Genomic DNA, 16,427 nt, shown 5'->3' with positions numbered 1-16,427 from the left:
GGGACTCAAAAAATCTAACAAAATGGGAATTCAGTTTCTTTTTTGCTTTTAGTAAATAAGTATCTAAATTCATATAAATGAAATATTTAAAGATTATTAACAGGGAACGGATATGGCTCAAGCAGTTGAGCACCTGCCTCCCACATGGGAAGTCCTGGGTTCAGTTCCTTGTGCCTCCTAAAAAAACAAAAGCAACAAGCAAAACAAATAAAACAACTTAGGGGTGCAGATGTGGCTCAGTGGTTGAGCACCAGCTTCTCATACATGGTCCCAGGTTCAACCCCGGTCCCTGGCACTTATTAAAAAAAAAAAAAAAAAAAAAGATTATTAAAGCTTGGGGACATTTTAGTTGCATTTCAACTATTAGGAAAACTATGGAAACAAAAACATTTTAGGGATCCAGAGTTACATCTTTCCCTGTCTTCTGAGTATTTTACTTTCTTCCTTCTTGTCTTTTTTTTCCTCACTAGAACAACTGGCTGCCATTCCTGACTTTATGAATATAGGACCCTTGTTCAAGTCTTCTGAGCCTGTTCAACTTACAGAAGCAGAGACAGAATATTTTGTGCGTTGTATCAAGCACATGTTTACCAATCACATTGTGTTCCAGGTGAGATTAGTGCCACAGTTGACTCTACTAGGGATTTGGTGTAAACTGATATGTTCGAAGACAAATATTAATTCCCCTTTAGTTTATGATTCTAATTCTTTTAAAGAAATAACTTGGCAGAATTCCTCTTTTCCTTTCCTGACTCCATAGGTATTGAGATCACTTCATATGATGGGTAATCTTTTAAGGTTAGAATCTAAAAGTACATAAAACTGAAATGTCCTTTAAAGAAGTTAGACAAAATGTAAAGTGTAACCTTTTTTTTTTTTTAAATCATCCCTTACCACGGTAAATTATGTGGGTTGTTCTAAGAATGTGGGTTTCAAATTGATTCTCAACCATTAGACCACTACCACCATGTTTGGTTGAGTTTAGTCTCAGGAAAGAGAGAAAACTGATGTGTAATATAACCAAAAAGACTTTAAGAAAAAGATTATCCCCATTACCTAAAGAAAAATCTTAGGAGGAAACCTACAGTGCTGTTTAGAGGCAAGATATAGCTAGTTCAAGAGTTGAGCCATGGGTTATGGTGGGAAGGAATAACTTGTGTGAAAACGGTTGTTAGCCTTCATTAACCTTTCCATTTACTTACTTTTCAGTTTGACTGTACCAATACTCTCAATGATCAGCTCCTGGAGAAAGTGACAGTGCAGATGGAGCCATCAGATTCCTATGAAGTGCTGTGTTGTATCCCAGCCCCCAGCCTCACTTACAATCAACCAGGAATATGTTACACTCTTGTTCGTTTGCCTGATGATGATCCTACAGCAGGTACTAACCCATAGAAAGGAGGAGATGCTTACACAATTAAGAAAGCATTACCACTTGAGCTCTTAAAATGTCTGGACAAATGTTCAGACTTCAAGAATGCAATTCTTTTCCAGAATTTAATATAATCATATATACAACGATTTATAAAATTAAATGCTGCTACAGAAATACTCATTTTGAAACTAAGTCTCCAAGTAAAATTTGCTAAACATTTAATCTTTTAAAAAAAGACACTGAATATATATAGTGGCAACCCATAAAAGAACTCAGGCTTTCTGAAGGGAAGCCTATGAGGGTTCATATACCTGATGTCTACTGTGAAGGATCGTAGCCTACTTCTCCCTGATGTTTCTTTCCAGGGTATCATAAGGACATGGCCATTCAGTAGATCATTGGCATTTGAGAATATATCATTTCTTGAGGGTCCTTAGCATAAGGCTGAGTGTCTGAGAGTAAGTTCAAGTCTAATGAATGGCATAGCCAACCACTGTGTATCCACATATGAGAGAAGCTTGTAATGCTGTATTTGACCGATACAGTTATTCCAATGAAGTGATTAAAATTCTTTGTGGAAAAATTTAAAAAATTAAAAAAACAAGGGAGAAAAGGCCCCCAAAAGAAGGCCAACTGCTGTGCCAAAAGAAGTATTTGTAGATTTGGGGAGTTGAAGTCTTGTGATCTGCCTCTTGTGAATAGCAAGTATTTGGTGTATGTGATTTCTTTTTCCCATTTTCCTGCCTGAGTTCTTCTCTCCCCAGATTCTTGCAGAATATTCACAACTGTTACTCGGTTTTCACAGAAATAAGCACACACATCACATTTTGTTTTGAAGAATTTTTACTACTTCCTAGCACAGGAAAAACAGATTAACAAAATTGACAAAATATTGGGGAAGTTACAGAGTTACAAGAAATCGTAAAAGCACTAGTAAATAGTTATCCCTGGTCATCATTCTGTTACACCTGGGGACTTAGCTTGCTTTCTTTTAGCCCCTCTCCTAACTCCCTTCTTAGATGTTGGATCCTGGGAGTCCCTGCCCAGTCTTGTCTGTGTTGGACAATAGACCAGGCTACTCAGACTGGAGCACGAGGTAGATTCAAGTTGGCACCATTGCTGGGTCTGAGTCCCAGGTTGTTCCCTCTGACCCTGGGCTGAACTGCATGTCTCTTGCGCAGCCACCCTGGATCCATTACCCCGTGGGTAGGAAGGCACTTTCCTATCTGGCCTCCAATAGTTCTCCTTTGAGCATTAGGCCATTCTACTTTACCTTCAGTTACCTCCTATTTATTCTCTAGTTCCATTTCCTTGTAGCTTTACTTTCTTTCCAGATAAGTTTTTCTCTCTGGTTAGATTTGTCTGTAGTGTGTCCACTAGCTGGTAATTAAACTGGCTGTACCATAAGTAAAGCTAGTTTTATTTACCCTTGTTCCAAACTAGTATCTGGACCCAGTCTTAATGTTAGCCCTGTGGTTTTTACCATCATCCTGGGACACTGCAGTTTATCAGTTTTTTTAGAAGCTATCTCTCATTATTTCAAGATTCCTGCCCCTATTGTACTTTAAGTATTTTTTAAGGGATGCCATTATTTGCTGAGCCCATTGAATAATCTTCCAGTTGAAAATGCTAGTTCCTCCCAGTCCCAACCTTCACTTTGATAACTGGTAACTCAGGTGCTGTGCACCCCAGGGACTGATCTAAACAGAATCCAACAAGTACAATTTTACAATACCAAAATACATAAAACAATAATATTGTAATTACAGAAATTACATATAATGCACAAAACATTTCCACCAAGAGAGGAAGAATAGGGGAGGTTTTCTTATCCCTCTTTAACTAAGGAGTTCACATCTTTTTAAAACAGTTTTTTACAAATTAGCCCAGAGGTTTCAACCTTTGGTCTGCTGGCTATGGACTCTTACTTGTTCGTTGGTTTGGTTTTTGCTTATAAAAATTTGGCATGTGGAAAATTTTCTTTATTTTTTTGTTAAATTCACAGGATTTCCTGATTAGTTCTAAAACTTATTAAAAAAAAAAAACTTTTATCATTGCATCTTGGAGAAAGGAAATGGAATTTTGTCTCAGTGTTTGGATTCTAAAAATTTGTTACTACTATATTTATACTTGACCCAGCATATATCTGCTTAAAAACAAATTCCTTTCTATTCTTTACTTTTTGTCAAAAATTTAAAAATCTTTTATTCACGGCCAATCCAAAAGTTTTGCTGTGCCTTGAGAAGGGAAATACCAGGGCATGGATGGTAATAAAGCATTTCTTTCTTTTCTGCATTTTTCCCATCCCAGATAATTTATATACATCATCTCTACTTGTCTCATTTTAGAAAATATTTTTTCCTTATAATTACAGGAAAAAAATACAAATGATTTTATTGGTTGTGACTTCCTTCAACTTGAAAATAGTATATAGCATAAGAGAAAAGAATACAGGTTTTTGGAGAAAGATCTAGATTTGAATTGTGACCCAGCTGACAGAGTGATCTTAGACATGTTATCTGCTCTTTGGAAGCCTTTTAGGATTGTTGTAGGGATGAAATGAAGTAAGAAAAGTGCTTAGCATGGTATCAGACACATGAAAAATCCTCAATAAAGAGAAGCTATTATTGTTTGAATTCTGGAAACACTCCCTTAGCTCTCTGAAATCAAGTCTTCCATAGGTTCAAAAGACAATCTCTCTAATCTCCTTTAGAAAAATGTTATGTTAGTTATTCTTTTCTTTCCTATATCTTTAAATTTTTCTTTTCTGGCTTTTTACTTTATAAATGTACAAAAATCTATCTCATCTGAAAAAACGTGCTTTGACCCATCATCAAAATATTATAATATCTTCTTCCCTCAAATCACAGGCAGTTTCTTGAAAAGAGAAGTCAACATCAAAAGTCTTGGTTTAATTAGTTCTATTAGTCCTTTCCTCTTCCAAGATTATTCCTTTATTAAATAAAACATTTTTAGAAAAGCTTTCAGAGCACTTCTCCTTCTTAGCAACATTCTCATTCAGAAACTTTCCTCTAAATGTTTACTGCATCAATAACCATGTGTCTTATATGTGCAACATTCTACCAATCCCTCCCTCCCACTTTGGATCTCTATAACACTCTACCTATTTAACTTTTTGTTCCACTAACATACCCAGAACCATTCTAATCTATTGCTTTTATTGTTGGGCTATCAGATTTTTGTAGCATCATATTTCTCATCATCTGGAACCTTTTCAACAAAAGTAAGTAACTCATTTTCTTTCATTTTTAATTCAATTCTTGATTTTCTCCTACTTCTTTATACCCCCACCTTAATTTAAGCCCCTATAGCAATCTGGTAGATTGAGAAGTTTTCTTTGAAGCTGTAGTCCTCCCTTAATTTTTTGTTCAATATCAACTCCCAATATTCTTTACTGAATCCACAACTGCAAGATTCATTTCAGAGTTTTTAACTTTGGCTCACCTCTACCCACTCACTGGGATCCATATAAATGATTCCTCATGAAATGTCATATTCTTCCATCCTAACTATTTGAATTATCACTGAAATGCTAAAAAGGCAGAACTGATAGAATATTATTCTCAAAGCATCATTTATCACAAGGATTTTTTTGGTCTGGCAATAAAATCATCATTGTTCCAATTTGACCCACTATGGGATCTTCCACAATTCTCAGTCTAATTCCTCCTGATTCACCTATTCATTTGCCTTGAGCCCATTTTGCCTTTGCTCAATCACACTGAAATTTCTGTCATTCTCTTTGTACCTAATTTAAACCTGTCTTCCTTTTCTGTTTGATGCTCCATTTTGGCACTGTCATCATCAGTATATGATCACTTTTGCTACCTTTCTGTAAATGAACCCCTCTCTGTTGAGCACAACTTATCCATGGCATATCCATTCATTTCCTCCTTTTCCTTTGGAGAAACACCCTCATCATGCTTCCACGTTCTTAGTCGTTCACATGAATTGAGTAGTAGTCTCTTCTGAATATGTTCATCCTCCTTCTTTGACCTATTCTGTGAGTATGCAGTGTACTCTCCTGCATGCCTTTCCTTTCGGAAGTACTGACTTTCTGAGGAATCCTCCTGATAATCTATCTTAAGATTCCATTTCATAAAATTATATTTTTTGTAACTTTTTATCTTCCTGACTCTACCCCTTTATTCAGGTGGTTATATCATAGTGCTTTCAAGAAGCCACCCAGGATCACAATGACAATTTCTAATTATGAACTTCTCCCCTTGACTTCTATTACATTGGTTGGAGTCAAGCATAATGAAACACACCCAACTTACTCACTCTGATTTTCCTCAATAAATCCTGAATATTTAAAATGACCACTATCCCCTCAAATCAAATATATTTAGTCCTTCTTACCCACTATTTTCCTCTACTCCTTTAAATTCAGACAATAATAAACATATAATTCAGCATATGATCAACTCTGATTTTCACCCAAGTATCTCAGGAATGCATCATGGACCTTCCTTTGACTGTGACCACCACAGCCACTTTAGGGTCCTTTCTAATTAGCCACTCTCACTCTAACCTTTCTTACTCTTCTCTCTTTGCTCTTCTGTTGATTTCTTGACTCCTGTTACTTCCATTTATCCTATTTTTGGGAATCATATTTCCCTTTCCCCTTTAATGAGACCCTCCCCTCACCATATTTACCATTTTCCCTTTTGACAACACTATCTTCTTAAACCTATATACCAATGATAGTCAGACCCTGTTCTTATTATTTATGTAACATACTCTCCATCCTATTTTGCTTTGCCTCCTCTGTTATCACCTGACTCAGGCATCCTCAGCAACAACCATCCCACATTCCTTGCCCTCTCACTAGTTACCTATTTCTGCTGATACTGTGTCCTTGCCTTGGACTTCTGCAGTCACAGATTTGCAACATTTTCTCTCTTTCAAATAGTCCGTGGCAGAACTTATTGTCACAAACTGTACTTATCAACTCTTACAGAACACCCTCCACATCTTCCCTTCCCTGACCTTGTCAAAATATCCCTTTTCTATTAGCTGCTCCCTTCCTTAATCTGCTCTTTCACATTTGCTACTCCTTGCACTTGAAGAAGTGCTCTATCATCCTCTCCCAAGTATTGGAAACTTCTCACCTCATCTCCTTAGACCCTCTTTTTCATTGCTCCTACTCTTCTCTCTACTGCCCAGCAAGTTGCTCTCATACCTTAACCACTGCATTTCTTTCACCTACCATCTGAGATTTTCTGCTGGATTCAGCAGCTTTCTGTACTGCCTCCTCCCTTATTCAGTCCCCATCCAGGTGCTCTAGCATCAGTCACTATTGCCTCAGACATGCTATGCTGAATACATATGCTTTGCTTGTTGACTCGTGCTCTTGTCCCTCAGCGCCCAGTCTCTGGTCTTATACTGTGTTCCCACAAATTATGCTTAAACTAACCATTCTTTTTTCCAGTCAGACCTTTGGTATCACCCTCCTTGGTCAGCATTCTCAGATAGGTCATTACTCAGATTCTCCTCCTTTTTGAATTTCACCACACCATTGTTCTCTTCTGCCCTCCCATCTTTACTCCCACAACTGCTAACCCTATGCACCAACACACCCTTACTGTGGTATTCAGTGAAGATCTCTCTCCTGCTGGGTTCTCCAGTCCTTCTCACTTGCTTTTCTTCTCCCTTCTGCTTGACTGCTGCCTCCAGTCCCCTTATGCCTCTCCCTTCAGCATGGACAGCCTATCCAGTGCACTCTCCTAACATCCCACACAGCACATCTTCCTCACCATCACCACCCACATCTCTCTTAGCTTTACCCTGCCCCCTTCTCAATTCAGGGACCAGCTTGATGGCCTTCCACTCCCTGTACTGACCACTCATCCCAACTCAGCAGTTATCTTTCCAGGGGCCTACTTGGCTACATTCATTTTCTCGCTGTCCACCTTGTCTTGGGGACTCTTCTCCCACACCTGACAGTCTTGACGCTGATGCTTCCATCTACCCCAACTCAGTGCATCCTTACACTGCCTGTCTCACCCCAGCTCTGCATGTTCCCCTTCCACCAGTGATTCCTACCTGAGGATGCATGACCCCCAAGGTAGACTACTGAAATCATCTTTCAGGGCAGTTTTTTATTTCTGTTAGCAGAAGGCTGCTCACCCCCTCAGATGTTTCAACAGGCCTACCTTGGGGTCCATGCCCACCCCCCTCAGGTGAAATCCACCCCCCATCCTCGTTAAGAATCACTGTTTTGAAACACCCCTCTGTCCCCTTTGCCTCACTTTCCCATTGCAGCCTGTCTCTAGCATTCTAGGGCTTGCTCTTTACCATCTTTCCTCAGAGATCCCTGCATTTGCCCAAATGCTATAAACCTGGCAATATCCCATTAGAACCACCTCATGAACTTCTATATTTACTTTTTGACACACGCCACACCCCAAACCACACTTCGGGAATTCTTCTCTCTGTCTTTCACCAGCCCCCACACCATCAGTACATAGGGATTCAGTCAGTAATCTTGGCCCACATGTGATCCTCCTCAGCTCTGATAATTGTCCTAATCGCCCCTCTGTCTTGGGTGTCCAGGACAATGTGCCCCTGCAGAGGTCTCCTCCTTTGGTTCTCTTGGCCTCCAACATTTGTGGCAAACCAGATATTACCTTCCACCCAAACTGAAGTTACTCTGTTTTGCCTCTCTGCATGGATGCAGTAGTCTTCCCCCACCCTTGCCTCAATGGATATTCAGAAGGCTTCACACTCAGTATGTAATCAGTGTGCAATTCAATTATTTAAGAATTTGTCCTGATCCGTGGAGCTTTGCCCTTCTCCCATTTGCAACCCAACACAATTCCACCCACCCTGCCCATCCACCCAATTCACTTATCAAAGATCCCAACCTTTGCCCCCACTATGATACAAGCCCGGCAACCTCCTCTTGGAGCCACCTCAAGAACTTCCTTATTTCCTCTCTGAGGCATGACACACCCCAAACCACACTTTAGGAGAATTCTTCTCTCATCTTACACTATCCCCTACCCTATCAGTACTGCATCATTCAGTCAATATACTTGACCCACATCTGATCCTCCTAAGCCCTGATTATTGTCCTTTGTCTTAATGGCCCATCTTGTCTCACGTGTGGTCCAGGACAATGTGCCCCATGGAACTTCTCCTCTTTGGTTCCCAAATTCCTTAAGATTTTTGAGAAGCCAGTCCTTTACCTTCCATCTTACCTGAAGCTACTCCCTTTGTTCCACTCTGTGGATTCAGTAGTCTTTCCCCACCCTTTCCTCAATGGGTGTACATTCTCCACACTCAACATGTAATCAGCACCCATGCTCAATTATTTAAGCGTTTTGCCCCTCTCTCTTTGCGAACCCAACACAATTCCATCCAACCCATCAAACCTTACCCTGCCCGACATTCCCACCACCCACCCTTCCCTGCTGGGTCCTTAGTAAAGATGAGAGCCTGGCCAAATTTGCACGATTTCAATGACCAGCAAGGCTTTAAGAGTAACCATTGATCCCTGAATATTGTTGCCTACCCTTTCCCTTCTTCCTTCCCCACCCGGCTTCCAGCAGGCTGACCTTTATCCTCTAAGCACCTTCCAGACAGCACACACAGATTTGACTGGATTCCTACTTTGGGACCTCCCTCTTGTCCTGACTTTCCCTACTGGTATTCAGCCTCCCTTCCACCACACTCTCTTTTCTATAATTCCCTGGGTGCTTGCTGTCACCATCTTTCCTGTGTGAACCTCCCATTTCACTACATTGTCAACACCCCATGCCTTTCCTCAGGTGACACCTCTCTTCTTATTCCATCCTTACCTAGAAAAACACACTGCCTCTTCCACATGACCAATATTTCTCTAAATGACTGCCTACCCGTTGGCAATGGGTGCAGACATCTTTTCCCCACAGACTGCCTTCTTTGACTGCTCTCACTGCTCAAACCCTTTGCATCCTCATGGGTTTCATCTTCATTCCATGTTCTCTCCTGAATCCATTTGCATTTAGAGATTTGGAACTTCCCTTGATTCTGCTGCCTCCTTCCTTTTCGACTCCCTCTGTGTTCACTTCTCCCTCTCCATCCTATCATGCTCTCCTCTCTCCCCATTGAATCAAGTGCTTTCCGACCATATAACACATGCTACACTCCCACTTCCTCCCCTTCTCCTTATGTCTCATCCATCAGTTCCTTTTGCTCTGACGGCACACCATTACTAATCTTTGCCAATCACATTTTCCTTCTTAATCCCCAGTGAGAGCCTCCCCTCTATCATTTGCCTCTTTCTCTTTTGGCCACACTACTTTCTCTGACCCATGTACCACTGATAAGACCCTCTTCTGACAAATGTACCATGCTCCATCCTCTTCTTCGGTCCCTGCTCTGTTATATCCTGAAGGAGGCCTCCTCAACAATGACTCTCCCTTCCTCACTTCCTTCTCTTGTTCTGGGCCACTTTGCTATGGATAGTGTCTTCTTGGAGGAGACATCTGTCAGCATACTGGGTTTGCAACATCTCCCTTCCCACACTAGTTTCTTCAACAAAATCTTTCTGCCTCATGCTCAGTCTTCACCCTTTTACACACCATTTCATAGCAAAAGCCTGTACTCAGCAATCTTTATGAAATGTCAGCTCTGCATTGGTTACCATCCACTCCTCCACTGTCTGCAAGCATCTTTGCTACCCATGGATGGAATGCATCCATGTGAAGCTGTTCTATGGTTCTTAAGGTGATTTGCCAGTGCTTTGGTTTGGGTTCTATCTTAGTGTGCTACCCTGTCCCTTTCTCTCTTGGGAACAAAAATCACTATGGCTTGACGACTTACTTTCTTTCACATAGAGTCCCTGGGTCTACAAGCACCCCAACCAACTCCTCCCTTCTCTTTCTTCTCTTCACTTGTTATTCCTCTCTTATCTGTCCTTATTCTTAGTTCTCTCTCATCCCATACATTCTGGCCTAAATACTGCTTGAGTCACCCTTTTATCTTGTGAGCTCCCTATGTTCCCAGTTTAGGAATGCATTATTCCTCTTTCTTCTCTCCTTGGACCCTCTGCCTACTTGTAACCCCTTGCAAATTCCTAAGGTTTCTCCTCTCTTACTTGCCTCCTGGGTCCTTTTTCTTTTGCCATCAGTATCCCATACTCACTCCTCACATAGAGCTCCTGATGTCTGCCTGCCTCCCACACTAGACAGGGAGAATTTTCCTCCCTACTCTTACACCACCAGCACCCACCCCATAAGAACTGTTAGGCATTCAGTCAATATCCTTTGTCCTCATTCAGTCCTCCTCAGCCTTGTTTATTGTCCTATAACCTTAATCACCCTTCCTGTCTCAGATGTCTCGACAATGTGCCCTTGCAGATATTTTCTCCTTCGGTCTTCACATCCCTCAGGATTTTTGCAAACCAGATATTTGCCTTCCACCATACCTGAAGCTACTCTCTCTTGCTTCTCTGTATGGATTCAGCAGCCTTCTCCCACCATTGCCTCAAAGGGTATTCATCAGCGTTAACACTCCACATGTAATCAATACACAGGATCAGTTATTTAAGAGTTTCTCCCAATACGCATCCCCAACCCAATTCTGCCCACTCAAACTGCACCCCATCTCCCATCCCCACCACCCGCCCCTCCCACCTACCTTTCCCCGCTGGATCTGTAGTAAAGATAAAGAGCCTGGCAAAAATTGGCACACTTTCAATGATCATCAGGGCTTTAAGAGTAGCCTTGTTCCTTTGTTCCCTGCCCATTGTTGTCCACAACTCTTCCTTCCCCACCCAGCTTCCAGGAGGCTGGCCTTTACCTTCTAAGCACCTTCCAGTTGGCATATAGGTATCCATCTGAATATCCATGACCTCCCTCTTCTTCTTTCTCCCCATTTGTGTCCAGCCTGCCTGCCTTCCACCACACTCTCGTTTCTAACATTCCCTCAGTGCTGGCTGTCACACTGTCTGTCCTATGTGAGCCTCCCACTTTGCTACATCCTTATCACCCACCTTTTCATTCTTTCTTCCTACCTTTCCTCAGGTAACACTTTTTCATCCTTTCCCCTCCTTGCCATGGAAAAACACCCTGCCTCTTCTCCAGTCACATATTTCTCTAAACCATCAACTGCCTGTGGTGGTGATGAATGCAGAAGTCTTCCCCTCAGACATGATCTCCCTTCTGTGATCAGCTCCAACAAATCAAACTCTTTCTTCTTGCTTTCCCACATTTTCTCCTGAATACATTTGCTTCTGAGGTCCCAACGTTCCCATGATTCTGGCCACCTCTTCCCTTTCATATCCCTTTGCTTTCACCTCTCCCTCTCTATCTTATTATGTTCTTCTCTCTTCCCATTGAATTATGTTTTTTCCCACCATACCTGGCATGCCATACTCCCATTTCCTCCCCTTCTTCCTTGTGTCATCTCTGTTAGTTCTGTTTTGCCTTGATGGCAAACCATAACACAACTCTGCCAGTCACAATACTTTCCCTCCTAATCCCCCAAGTGACAGTGTCCTCCACCATTCACCTCTTTCCCTTTTGGTCACATTACCTTCTAAACCCATGTTCCATGGATAAGATCTTCTTCTGATTTACATATCAAACTCCTTCCTCTTCCACTTTCCCTCTTCTATTGTGCCCAAAGGCAGGACTTCTCAACAATGACCTCCCTCCATTCCTTCTCTCACACTGGTCCACTCTGCTACTGATATCGTTATCTTGGATGGCACATCTGTCACTACACTAGGTTTGCAGTGTCTCTCCTCCCACTGGTGTCTTTCTCCTTCTTGTTAAACCTCCTTTCTTTCAGCCACCATTTCATGTTAGAATTCCACATTCAGCACTCTTTCCAAAACGTTGGCTCCGCATTGTCACACAGTCCTCCATCTCCAAGCATATTTACTACCCATGGATGAACTGCATCCACATGAATCCATCCTGCAGTTCCTGAGGTGACTTCCCAGTGCTTTGGGTTGGTGTTCCATCTCAGTGCAACACTGTCCCTTTCCCTCTCTGGAGCCAAAATCACTATGGCCCATTGACTTACTTTCCAATAAGGATCTTGGGTATAAGCACCCAGGCCTGGCCTTCCCTTTCTCTCCTATCTCTCCTCTTCATTCCATCTTCAACTCATCTCCCCTCCAGCACTCCAGCCTTAATACTGCCTGTGCTGCCCCCTTTACTCTTTGAGATCTGCCTACAATTCCCAGTTTATGAACTTGTTATTCTACTCTCTCCTCTTCTTCCTTGGACCCTCTACCTACCTATAATCCCTCACAAATTCAAAAGCATCTCTCCTTTCTTCATGCCTCCTATCCTCTTTCTTTGGCCATCAGTAATTCTCACTACACACCCCACATTTCACCTCATGTGTCTGCCCAGCTCCAGCTAACTCTATCCCCACTGGGTGCAGGCATAACATTGCTCAGCTGCACATCCACATTTTGTCCTACACCTGTCAAGAGACACTCCACTCCATCTTAAGCATCCACCTGTCATTCCCAACCCATCTTAGGCCAGGTGATGGATTCAGTAGTATTTTCTGGCTCTCTCCTCCTCTCTTGACTTACCCTAATTATCACCACCATTTTTAGCTTCTCTGTCCCCAACCTGCTGGACTGAATCCATGTTCTGTCTGCATTCATCCCTCACCATCCTACCTTTACACTTCTGTCATTTTGGGGACCCTCCTTTTGTATTTTGGGTCCCTGATATCATCTGTCCTCTTATCAGACCCCTTCTTTCACATGCTGGTCTCCCAAGTTTCCCAGGAACCATATCTGCAACAAGCCCATTCTCCTGTGGCCTTATCCCACCTCTCCCTTATTCCTCACCCCATCTTAGATACGTAATGCTCTTTTACCTGCATGGTCTTCCATGCACAAGTTGCCCACTCTAGGTGGCAGAGCCCCCAGATTCCCATTTCATGCACCACTTTATGTTGTTTGCCATGTCTGTCCTGGAGCAACACCTTCCCTGAACTCTCAACATGCCTCTCCTCTCTCAGCTGCCAAGCTCCATCATTTGCTCTTTCACATTTGCTACTCCTTGCACCAGCTCTCCTCCACCATCCACTCCCAAATTTTGGAAACTTCTTGCATCATTTCCTAGGTCTTATGTTTCATGTTCCTGCTCTTCCTCCTCTACTGTCCAACAAATTGCTTTATAACTTAACCACCCAAATTTCTTTCACATAACCAACTGTGATTCTCTCAGCTGGATTCAGCGGCCTTCTAAGATGCTTACTCCCTTCCTGATCTCCTACCCATATGCTCTATCAAATCAGTCCTCGTTGCATCAGCCTTGCTGTGCTAAATGCACATGTTCTTCTTGTCAACTAGTGCTCCTGTCCCTCAGGGCCCAGTTTCTGGTCTTATTCCAGGTTCCCACAAATTACACAACCACTAACCTTTTGTTTCTCCACTCAGACACTTAGGTTTGACAGAGGTCTCAGATAGTTTGTTCTTCAGATAACCCTCTTTCGAATTTCACCACACCATTTTTTCCTCTTTTACCTGCGCACCTTCTCACTCTATGCATGACACCATCACACTTAACCTTACTGCAGTGCTCTGCAGAAATCTCTCTCCTGCTGGGTTATTCAGTCCTTCTCACTCACATTTCTTTTTCTCCCTCTTTAGCATTCCTCTCTCTATATATGCCCTCTTTCACTGCTGCCTCCAGGTGCCTTTGTCCCTCCCTTCAGCATGGACATACTATCCTAACATCCCATATAGCACATCTTCCTCTCTGTCACCACCCTCATAGCTCTCAGCCTCACCCCTGTGCCATTTCTCAACTCAAGGACCAGCACAATGGCCTTCCACTCTCTCTGCACTTGACCATTCATCCCAACTCAGCAGTCATACTTTCAAGGGCCTACTCAGCTACATTCATTTTCTCGCTGTCCACCTCGTCCTGGGGACTCTTCTCCCACATCTGACAGTCTCGACTCTGATGCTTCCATCTACCCCAACTCAGTGCATCCTTACACTGCCCACCTCACCCCAGCTCTTCATTCTCCCCCCTTCCACCAGTGACTCCCACCCGAGGATGCATGACCCCCAAAGTGGCCTATCTAAATCATCTTCCAGGGTCATTTTTTTATCTCTATTAGCAGAAGTCTGCTCAACCCCCTCAGATATTTCGACATGTCCTCCCTCCTCGGGTGAAATCCACCCCCATCCTCGTTAAGAATCACTGCTGTGGAAGTCCCCTCTGTCCCCTTTGCCTCCCTTTCCCATTGCAGCCTGTCTCTGGTATTCTAGGGCTTGCTCTTATTCTCTTTCCGAAAAGATCCCCTCATTTGCCCCATGATGTAAGCCTGGCAGTCTCCACATAGAACTACCTCATGAACTTCCATATTTATTTTTAGATACATAACATATCCCCAAACCACACTGTCCACAGGAGAATTCTCTCCCCTCTCCCACCAGTCCCCACCCAGTAATACTCTTATTCAGTCAATTCCATTTCCAACATTTGGCCCTCCCTGCCCTCACTATGTCCTTTTGCTTAATTGGCCCTCCTGTCTACAGTGTCCAGGGCAGTGTGCCCCTGCTTAGCCTTCCCCTTTGGTCATCACCTCCCTCTGGATATCTTGCAAACCAGATATTTGCCTTCCACCTTACCTGAAGCTGCTCTCTTTTGCTTCTATGCATAGGTTCAATAGTCTGTCCCTACCATTGCCTCAGCCTGTACACTTGACATCTTATTAGCACCCAAGCTCAGTTATTTAAGAGCTTATTCCAATGCCTGGAGTTTTACCCATTTCCCCTCATGCCCTCAGCCCCATTGTACAAAGCATACCCAATCCACTCAAACCTCACCCTCCCCTCTGTCCTCACCACTCATCAACCACTCTGCATCCAGAGCAAAGATAAGCATCCCTGGCCAATAATTTCCTGATTTCAGTGACCATCAGGGCTTTTAGAGTAGCTACTGCTCCCTGCCCATTGCTCTCCACACTATTTCCACTTTTCCTTCCCCACTTGTTTTCTGGCAGGTTGGCCAGCACCCTCTATGTGCCTTCTTTTTGGCAAAATAAAGATCTGTCTGACCTCCTACTTTGGGACTTCTCTCTTCTTCTTGCTCCTCCAATTGGTATCCAGCCTGCTTCCCTCCCACCAAACCTTCATTCTATCATTCTCTGTGCCTGCTTCCTGTGCACCTCCCATTTTGCTACATCGGCATCACTCTATGCTTTTGTTCTTAATTTTTACCTTTCCACAGATCACACTTGTCTTCTTCCCTCCTCCTTTGCTACAGAAAACCACCTGTCTCTTTAACATGGCCCATATTTCTGTAAATGATCAATTGCCTTTTGGCAATGGATGTAGAACTCTTTTCTATATGGTATGTGTTCCCTTCTTTGACCTGCTACCACTGCTCAAATTCCTCCTCTTCTTCCTTTCCCAGGTTCTCTCCTGAATCCACTTAACTTTCAAGGTCGCTGTGTTCCCTTGACTCTGGCCACTGCCTTCCCTTTCATCTCCCTTTACCTCTCCCCTATCTTATCATGCTCTTCCCTCTTTATTATATCAAGTGCTTTCCCTCTATTCTTGACACTCTGCTTACCCATTTCCGCCCCTTCATCCTTGTTTCCCCCCAGTAGTTCCATTTTGCCTTGATGGTGCACAGTGATGCCTCTTACCCAGTCATACTTTCCTCTTCTGCTCCCCAGCAACACCCTCCCCTTCAGCATTTTCCCTTTCTCTTATGGCCACACTACCTTTTCCTAACCCATGTTCCACCAGTAAGACCCTCTTCTTATGTACCATGTTCCATCCGCTTCTGCTGTCCCTCCTCTGTTATGCCCTGGAGCAGGCCTTCTCAATGACTCTTCTCTTGCTCTGGGCCACTTTGATGTCAACATTGTCTTCCTGTACAGCAAGTCCTTCACCACACTGGATTTGTGAAGTCTCGCCTCCTTCCCTAGTTGCCTCGGCGGAGCATCTTTACTTCATGCTAAACTTCCATCCTCTCACACACCATTTCATGTAAGAAGACTGCATTCAACTATATATCTAAAATGTCAGCTTTGCATCAGTCCTCTACCA

General features: G+C 42.9%; 1 protein-coding gene across 2 annotated transcripts in view; it reads left to right on the top strand.

Annotated features, from left to right (window-relative positions):
• The window catches only part of COPG2 (COPI coat complex subunit gamma 2), a 195,533-nt gene that overhangs the window by 149,560 nt on the left and 29,546 nt on the right, over window positions 1-16,427 (top strand). For both annotated transcript variants that reach the window (XM_058297360.2, XM_058297361.2), the window contains exons 19-20: window positions 471-610; window positions 1,210-1,381. In XM_058297360.2, the coding sequence (XP_058153343.1) occupies window positions 471-610; window positions 1,210-1,381 (312 nt within the window). The remainder of the gene's footprint in view (window positions 1-470; window positions 611-1,209; window positions 1,382-16,427) is intronic.

The sequence above is a fragment of the Dasypus novemcinctus genome, chromosome 5, assembly GCF_030445035.2.
Source record: "Dasypus novemcinctus isolate mDasNov1 chromosome 5, mDasNov1.1.hap2, whole genome shotgun sequence".
NCBI lineage: Eukaryota > Metazoa > Chordata > Mammalia > Cingulata > Dasypodidae > Dasypus > Dasypus novemcinctus.
The sequence above is the reverse complement of the archived record's forward strand: the minus strand, read 5'-3'. Positions and strand labels throughout refer to the sequence as shown.